The 10,103-nt window shown below is 38.8% G+C and overlaps 1 protein-coding gene across 1 annotated transcript; it reads right to left on the bottom strand.

The window, feature by feature from the left end:
• LOC18790679 (ethylene-responsive transcription factor 1B) lies at positions 6,767-8,498 on the bottom strand. The gene has a single exon (XM_007224696.2). It carries the CDS (start codon positions 7,682-7,684, stop codon positions 6,986-6,988), a length of 699 nt encoding a protein of 232 aa, XP_007224758.1. The 5' UTR covers positions 7,685-8,498; the 3' UTR covers positions 6,767-6,985.

Below are 10,103 nucleotides of genomic sequence, written 5' to 3'. Positions count from 1 at the left end.
GAAGCACAATAGCACTTTCATCAATGGCTATGCTTCAAGGTAAATGTGTTGAATAACATATTTCTCTTTAATTTCTCTATTTCTATGTTAGATGAAATAAGATATGATTAATTGCAGGTTCAAAGTGAACTTGAGGAAGACAATCATGGCGTATCAGAAAATTTAGGTGGCTAGCAGCTGGTCCAAACATGGCAGTGCCATTATATAGGAGCTATCTTATTAAAGGTATTAAATTCAATATCAAGGCACAAGATGATGTCCGGACAACTCAAAATAGTGGAGTTTATTTACTTGCACATACCATGCAAGTTGCTAGTGCCAAGGATAAAAACTCAATTCTCTCAAATATGGGTTTCTATGGTGTCATTTAAGAAATTTGGGACCTTGACTACCAAAAGTTTACAATCCCAGTCTTTAGGTGTGATTGGATAGATAGTTCTGGTCTTGTAGTCGACGAACTTGGATTTACCCTTGTAGATTTGAGTAAAATTGGACATAGGAATGACCAATTTGTTTTGGCTTCTCAAGTCAAACAAATATTTTTTGTTGACGACCCGATGCATCGTGGTTGGTCGGTAGTGTTATCAATGCCTAATAGAGAATATAATGATGTTATTGGTGATGAAGTCTTAGGTGATGTGATAATTGAGTGTGAGCCATTTACTAGAGGGATGCCAAATGTTGACACATTTGATAAACTGGTGGGTGAGTTAGGTGGTCAAAATATTCGAGATGGGTGTGAAGATATATGGATTGAATGATGCTTATGTAATTGGCAGTGTATGACATTAATTTTGTAATATATTGTAATGTGATTTCTTCACTTTCTACGTTCAAATAAAACACGACGTTATTGTGAACCAGTTATTCAGCATATTTACCGACGTCTTAAAGCAACGTAACAATGAAGAACCACGACGCTATTGTGAAGCAATTATTCAGGATATCACGTCGGGGAAGGATTAAGAACCGCCATGTAATTCAAAATAACACGACTCCAATCCCATAATACCGACGTCTAAAAAACGAGATATATAATCTGAACGTTAAAAAATACGACGTCATCATACATTTTCCACGTCGCAAGTTCTTTTATAAACGAAGAGGAACGAAATGAATTCCGACGGTAATTCATTATAACCGCCGTCTAATATCAATTAAACGACGTTATTTGTAATACGGCTCTCATCATAATCAATGCCGTCTATATGTTCTGTAATACGGCTCTCATTTATTTGGAACCGACGTTGTTTAGAAGTTCAACGTCGTCTATATTAATAAGTGCGTCGTGAGTAATGAATACATATAAATACAACGTCGACTATATAAATACCACCGACGTTGTTTCGAATTTCAACGTCAACTATATAAATACATACGTCGTAAATAATGACACTGACAACTATTTCCACGTCATCTTTTTTAGAAAAATCGAAGTGAAAAATTTATTTCACGACGGTTGTTTGTAAATAAGAGACGTAGTAGATTTCAATAACGTCGTCTTCTCATGTATTTAAAGACGTCATATTTTTTCTTGTCGTAAAAATTGTATTTAACGGCGTAGTGTTTTAGTTGTCGTCGTTGTATGTCTATCTTGCGGCCTTGTTCTTTTAATATGTGTCATATTTTTCCCTTTTAACGACGATGATTTGTTTGAGTTGGTCGTCTATTCTCATCCTCGACTATTTTTTAGAACTTTAGCAGACTAAACACGTCTGTTTTTATTTGTTTTCGACGTTGTTTTACTTAACAACGTCTAATATTTATCGTCGTTGTTTGTTTCTGAAAATAGGACGTATAAATTTTGTAATACGACTCTCATATATTTGTAACCGACGTTGTTTCGTTGTTCAACGTCTACTCTATAAATACATACGTCGTAAATAATGACACTGACAACTATTTCCATGTCATCTTTTATAGAAAAATCGAAGTGAAAAATTTATTTTACGACGGTTGTTTTTATATAGGCGACGTAGTAGGTATCAATAACGTCGTCTTCTAATGTATTTAAAGACGTCATATTTTTTATTGTCGTGAAAATGATATTTAACGGCGTCTTGTTTTAATTTTCGTCGTTGTATGTCTATCTTGCGGCCTTGTTCTGTTAATATGTGTCAAATTTTTCCTTTTTAACGACGGTTTTTTTAGAGAGTTGGTCGTCTATTCTCATCCTCGACTGGCTTTTTAAATCTTTTTGCAGTACAAAGACGTCGTTTTGTATTTGTTGATGACGTTGTATATTTTAACAACGACGGTGATTTACCGTCGTCTTTTTTCTTTTTTGTAGTAGTGCCACCAACCGCTAATCACACAAAATATCTCTACAAAGAACGAAATTAATAGCATTAGTATGAATTTACATGAATACACTCAAACTAATGACAAAATATACTCACCTACTAAATGTAGTGAATTCCTAGCATAAGCAGCAGCAGCAGAGGCAGAAATTCTCAGCTTTCTGCCTCTACCATGGCGTAACTCAGATTTGAAGAAGACTAACTTTTGCGCGACGAATAGATACTTCGTTGCGCAAAGAACATATTTTGTTGCGCAAAACTCCCACTTTCGTCGCGCAAGTCTAACTTTTCGTCGCGCAAGTACACGTCGACATCCAACTTTAGGGCGACGATGAATATTTTTTCGTTGCATCAGTTTTCGTCGCGCAAACGCCAAATCGCATCGCACAAATTGAACATCCCGTCGAGCAACATGCAGCCGACATCTAATTTTACGCGATGAAATGTCCACTGGTCGCACGATTTTGGAGCCAAAAACCAATTCCGGCTTTAAGGACCCGCCCCGAATTTTCTCAAAACCCGAGACGAACCCTTTGCAATTCCTGACATCACCCCGATGCCAGGCCCACTTACTAAAAACCGAGACGTCCTGCCGAAATTTCGGCAGAGTCTCCCCTATAAATTGGACATTTTTCAAAATTCCAACCTGCATAAAAACGCATTTAATATTCCCAACTGGCAGCATGCACAATATAATTTCATGCAATTCACACAAATGGCCTTCGGCCTTCCAATAATTCTTAACCAACTACCAAACCATTCAAATACAAATTATGACTAACATTTAGTCTGCGGCTGCACCTAATAACCTTAGGCTGCCTACGTACCCTCCTTGAGGGATCAAGCCACACGTAGTTCTTCCCTAAAATCTAATTCCACACATCGGTGATACCTTATTTCCTTTCTCTGTATTTCACATATTCTCCTCATACGCCGGTACAACCAACGCCACGTATGGGGCCTGTCAACACGCCGGATAACCTACGCCACGTGCGACCATGCCATACTATCATTATATCTCCTCATACGCCGGTACAACCAACGCCACGTATGGGGTCTGTCTCAACGCCGGATAACCTACGCCACGTGAGACCTGCACATCATATCACATAACTCCCCATACGCCGGTACAACCAACGCCACGTATGGGGCCTGTCCCAACGCCGGATAACCTACGCCACGCGGGACCTCAACATCATATCACATAATCTCCCCGTACGCCGGTACAACCAACGCCACGTACGGGGCATGTCTCAACGTCGGATAACCTACGCCACGTGAGACCTGAACATCATATTGCAAATCTCCCCATACGCCGGTACAACCAACGCCACGTATGGGGTCTGTCCCAACGCCGGATAACCTACGCCACGCGGGACCTAACCTTCACTTGATGGTGTTTGTAGCGAATCCAAAATCCGATGAGGTACCTAAAGTAGTGCGTATAGCACTCCAAACTGACATTCTAGACTCTGTTGTACCCTTGTGCAACAATATATGTTTATAATTATATAAATTAATTCTAATATTGTGTAACCCTCCACAATAGTCTAGCACCCAATAATCTCCCCTGGAGAGGTGAGATTACTCCGGGTGGCTCACGGTCAACCAAGGGTCAAACTACTCTAACCCTGGTCAAACGGGCCTGCGGAACCCACGACCTCCAATTTCCGATCCGGAAGTCCCTATGGGTTCTACCAGGTATAGGACACTTGTCCTGCGAGTTTGGTTCAGATCGGACGGTCGGATTGTTCACGATCGCACGATCTGACAATTAATATAAAATATAAACTTTAAAATTACTATTCGGAACATCCGGGGCTCCGATTCACAATCCGTGAATTCCTACACGATCCTAGAATTACCTAGATTAACATATATTAAATTTAGGACCATCCAACGGTCCCAACCTGTCGAACCCGGATAACGCACAATATGCGATTATCCGTTCGATAGTCAAACGACGTCCGAATTGAGATCCGCGAAATCCTACACACTCGTGACAACCTAAGGATCTCATCGGAACACAGTGCTACTTTTTCCACCTTGCCCACGCGCCGCCGCACGCGTCGGCAGCGCGTGGTGCCCAAAGCGATAACGCTTCACCAGAAAATCTCAAAATCACGGCTCCAAACTCCTACCCTAGGTAGAACACCCTATTTGGAGCCACTTTTGTTCTTGGACCTACCCCAAAAACTGACCGGAAATGGCCGATCACAGCGGCCGAAGTTTCGGCCGATTTTCAATTCGAAAATCGAGTTGGCTACGCTAAGAATCGATCTAATCCTACCCAACCATCAGCTAGAGCAGCTCGAGAGGTTCAAAATCCATACCTGGGTCGACGGAATTGGTGGCCGGAGGAGGGAGATCGGCGGCTTTGAAGTTTGGACGACATCGGCCGCTTCATCTCCAAATTCCGGCGAATCCGCGGCGGCTGGCGGCGGGAGGTGGCTGGGGTAGGAAGAGGACGATGCCCCGGTCATTTTGGTACCAGCCCCGTCCACATTATATTTATGTATGTTAGTGGTACCCGACCTTTTAATCATGAGTTATTCTCATTGACGTCTTTAATTAAGAATCTATCTTTTTGTCATCAGATTAGATGGATGTCTGAAATGCAGTGTGTTGGATGAATCTATCTATCTTTTCTCTTGTAGTCAAGAAAGCATAATTTCACAAATCCTAACTCCGTTAGATTAGACCTAAGGGTGGAAACCCTTCGATGTCATCCCAATATCTTTTCCATGATCAGTGCAACACTTGCAGGAACTAGTAAAATTTCAATGATCATGATAACCCAAAAAAATAATTCAAGTCCTTCTTGAAAAAAGTCTAGTTAAATGAGAATCTGATCGAATTTCTAATATTCCCATTACCTCTGTTCTTGAAAGGTGGCCAAGTTGAGCTAACCATATCATACGTACTAAAACAACTCACTTAATCAAATTCTAATCATGATTTTCCATTGAATATTATGCTTAATTAGGTTTCCTAGAGGACGTGGAAGCGGCTTGAATGACTTGGTTGGATTTTGACTGCCAGGACTTTGACCCTCAATTTTACCGGTTGCAATTGAGAATCACGTGACAAAATTTATGGTTATCAACATTCATGCGAATTACAATATTGCTACTAGCGTCTTTTGTGAATGGATAATGTCAAATAAAAATTAATTAAAGATTAATATTCATGTACTGCCAGCCCATGGATTATCATTAGTTAGTTGTGTTTAAATATTAAGTACTCTCTGTGGACATAGACAGAATACTAAACCGCTTAAGCCGTTGCATGATCATGTAATTATAGTGATACATATTTTATCGCACCAATTACCATAGTATGTGGCTAACAATATGATAGCGGTATTCGTTTCTATTGAAAAGAAAAGAGAATTCGAATTTGTAACCTTTTTTAAATATTGATATAATGATAAAAATAAAGTTTATACGTGATATTGAAAACAAATCATGTGGTCCACAGAAAAATATTTTAAAAAGAAGCGGAGGAAGGAGGGTCACAATTTATGATAGTTTTATAGAACCAAATTAGATCCCACGTGAAGATAATATATATTCAAATGAATTAAATCTGTGTATTATTATATGCGAGGATGAATGAATTAGATAAGTCGCAAGTAGCAGATATTGTCCACCCAAATTACTAAGACTGAATTGCTCGCAGAAGCTTCTTTGCTTTGAAATTGGACCAAAACAGTGTTCAAAGTGGTTCAAGTTTGGGTTTTTAATGGCAGTTTTGTCTTCTTCTTCTCCTTCTCCACACAACTACTTACTTGGAGATATAATTAAGCTTTAATTAGTTGATATGATTTGCATAATGCTCGAGCTAATTGCTTGATTAGGTTTATACAGGTGTCCACACTTACTAGTGCTTAGTGCTTAAAGACAAAACTGCCATTAAAAACCAAAAATAATTCGATTGAAACTGAGGACTAACCAAGCAAGTTGCAGCTCTTTGGTCATGGCTCGTGGGCCATATCATATGTATACATCCTTGATATTTTGATAGCCTGGCCCCTTTGGCATTGGAGGATAATAATAACAATATTCACACTCCTTGCTCATCAACCAATGTATATGATATTCTATTAAGGAAAATATTAATTTTGTAGCCTCGTCGAAGAAAGAAAACTTCTTGTTTATGTGAGTGGTATGTATTCAAGTTTCACGCACGATACGTAAAAGTCTAACTAATGCATTATACGCGCACACAGAATGCACACATAATTTAAATATTATACGTTATGTATAAGAGTCTAACGCAATGCATGACGACAACTATAAGAATCTCCCGATCATGGAAAACCAGCCAAACGCAAAAAGATGTGAGGATTGAAGTACTACTATTAAGTGTGATTTAACTTGGAGTTCGTACAGCACGCGTGCATGTGGCAATGTCATTTTGTGTATGATAAGAGTGACCAGCTATATTAGTTGACTAGTAGAATATTAAATCTAATCACCTTAAGGATCAATTAATTGAGCGCCACAAATGAGACACCAGGATACATAAATACGTAACTCCTTATCCTTTTTTTGCAACTTCACAGAAAAAAGAAAATATTGGAGAAGAGACAGATCAAAGATTTCAAAGTGATGATGGTTCATATAATTACCACCAAAAAAAAAAAAAGAAGAACACAAGAAAGTTGAATTAATGTTTTTGAATCAACGATTAGGTGTGGCAGTGGCACATGTGCTCTCAGATGAATTTAACAATTCTTCCAAGTAATCTGCGCCTAAATCTTCAAACACCACCACATTTTCTATCCTCACGTCTCTCTCCACTTTGCTCTTCTTGTTCCCGATTTTCCTTCTCATGGAGTGCTTTCTTTTGAGCGCCACAACCGGCGAGCCCCCGTTCAAATCCGAAGCGACATAGTTGATTTCTTTAAGCGATTCTCGGACTCTCTCCACCGGAAAGTTGAGAATCGCCGCGGAGCCACGCATCGAAAAGGCGGCCTGATCATAGGCCAAGGCTGCAGCTTCGGCACTGTCAAATGTGCCTAGCCACACCCTTATGCCGTGCCTGGTGGAGTCTCTAATTTCAGCAGCAAACTTGCCCCATGGCCGCCTCCTCACCCCTCTGTACGACTTTTCCCTTTTCGGGTTCTCCGAGTCGGACGTGGAGCTCACTTCCTCTTCCTTGATTGGGTTTGCAGAAACAGAGAGTGTCTCTGTTTCTCTTGATGTTATTTCCTGGGTGGCGTTGGAAATTAGGCCATAGAGAAGCATTTCTTCGGAGTCGTTTTCGTTGAAGGGAAGTGAGTTGTTGCCAAATTTGTGATCATCCCAAGAAAATGATGATCCGAATGAAGATTCAGGTGACAAATCGGAAATTGGGGAGTGGAAGATTGAGTAATTCATTTGAAGAATTGAGGTGGTGTCTCTGTTTTCTTCTTGGAATATTGTGTTTGTGCAAGTGTGGCTACACGTTGTGGTTAAGCTAAGACTCGGGGCCTCCTCCCATTTTTATACCCAATTCCAATGGGTCCCACAGGACCAATGTGGACCAGTAGGGGCCAATTGGGCCCCCAAGTTAAAAATGACCCAACGAAAGAGAGTGGGTAAAAATTATGAGGGTGAAAAGGTAAAAGTAGCCAGGTGAATCATATTAAAATATAAGATGTGGTTGGCTATATTTTATTTGTTTTGGTGTATTATTGTATTTATTGTGGGATCCTACGCAAGTTGGGATGAATTTTAACACATGGGTCAATTGAAGCATGGCGGCCAGGTCAGAGAGAAACTTGTGGTGACCTCAGCAGCTTATGATATCAGTGTCCATTTGTCGCATAGGAGCTTGCCCGCGTGTCAGCATGTGGATTCCTCTGAATGGCACAATTCACAGACTGCGTGGTAGTTGAATGGCCGTTGGAGATAGTGAGTTCAATTTTTTACCACTTCAAGGACCACCGTTGGATTTCCCACGTATTTTCGCTTTCAAAGCTGTCAACTAGGATTTTAAAGAAATAAAAAAAATATTTGACATTGCTTGGATGGCTTGGAGCCCAAAAAATTTATTTGGGAAGAAAGAGGTCATGGTTTTGTGAATGTTCGAGGAAATGAGGGTGGAAAAAAGAAGTCAAGGGTCTTATGGCTTTGGATTTACAAATAAAACTTGAGCAATACGTTTTATATTATTACTTGTCACTTTATCATCAATTTCACTTATTAGGGAAGAAGAAGATTAGATCACTAAATTGCAATAACAAGAGCAAATCACCCGTGGTTCACTTGGCTACGGTTTCCACTCATACCAATCCATCACTAACTTAAAACTTGACCCATTTGGTGTAAGTGGACTTCGATTTTCCATGTCAAAGAAAATGACCCCTAGAAACTAGACTCACAAGGTCATGGACTCATGGATGTGGAAAAATAGTTGTAGCCTTAGTACTCATTGCTCAATGGTGAGCTATAGATGTTAATTAAGTGAGATTCTACTCTTCATTTTCAGACTAGATTACATTTTAAGACGTATGTTTTATTTTATCTTCATTTTGCATTGCATATTTCATTTCTAAACTAGATTACATTTTAAGATATATGTTTCATTTTATCTTTATTTTGCATTGCATATGTATAATTGTGTTCAGACTTTATTCGCCTTGATTTGTTGTGTTTGATACTCTTAAATATATACGAGAGGCTCACACACGTAAGCTAAATTTTAAGCTGATTTGACACAACCACTAAAATTCTGAATCATAACTTTTAAAACAAAAAAAAAAAGAAAAACAAAAAAAGCGGTGGTCAATTTTCTTTGGCAACTTTTTGAAAGCACTTAGTCAGATTTTTTTTATATTTTTTTTTATTTTATTTAACAAAGTTTTCGGAAAAAACCAAAGGATGGGACAAGATTGAACACATACATTTTATGAACACACAGAAAGAAAGTAAGAAATAGGGGACTAATTGTTTGACTGTGGTTTAGGTAGCTAGCTTAGGTAGCCTAGGTAGGTTTTCTTCACGTCTCTCCTATTTGTATAAAACATCAGGATTCATGTGAAATGATTAGCCAAAATCCTATTTTGCTGCTATCTGGACGTGCTCACTCTGCCCAAGCTCATCAGCACCCGAATGAGAATGACCTTTTTTGTATGAAGCAACAAGTTGGGTTAAATTTTCTCCTTGGGACTTGTTTGGTGATTGTGATATATATATATATACAAAAATAAATAAAAAATTATTATCCCAAATGCACAAAACTTTTATCTCATCAGTCGGCATTAGGAAATTGATGTTTGAAAGGTCTAGATGCACGCCCCCTTGAAACCTCATCCCTGTTGTCATGTTTCAAAGTCATCAAAACTAGGATACTTTTTTTTTGGTTCAACTTTGAAAGTCCTCCGGAAAGAATGGATACAAGAAAAGGAAAGAGACAAGTCAGCTGCAGTAAAAGATAATATTTGAGGTAGCCCCAGTTAAGCATCTTTGAAATGTTTTCATGTACATGGATGGAGCTTCTAGGAAAATTCCCTTTTGGGATCATTCCTTTTTTAGGTCTCCGTCATGAAATGAAACAAGGTAAATATTTTCCATTTTCCACCAACCCACAATTTTAGGGAAATATTTTTGTTCACTATTTTAACTTAAGGTATATGCACCACCCTTTTTAATACTTGACACGTATCCATATGTATAATCATAGTTAACTTTTTACTTTGATTTTTATAACTAAAGTTATGCTTATAAACACGTGTCAAGTATTGAAAAACGTAATGAGCATAAACTTTGAATTAAAGTAATGAGCAAAATGCTCCCACGATTTTATACCACTATT

This window comes from Prunus persica, chromosome G1 (assembly GCF_000346465.2).
Source record: "Prunus persica cultivar Lovell chromosome G1, Prunus_persica_NCBIv2, whole genome shotgun sequence".
Classification (NCBI taxonomy): domain Eukaryota; kingdom Viridiplantae; phylum Streptophyta; class Magnoliopsida; order Rosales; family Rosaceae; genus Prunus; species Prunus persica.
Note: the sequence above shows the minus strand (reverse complement) of the source record. Positions and strands in the feature narration are given on the sequence as shown.

Bases quoted from the DNA above. Each gene is read 5' to 3' on its own strand.
- LOC18790679 (XM_007224696.2), bottom strand. From the start codon at position 7,684: ATGAATTACTCAATCTTCCACTCCCCAATTTCCGATTTGTCACCTGAA.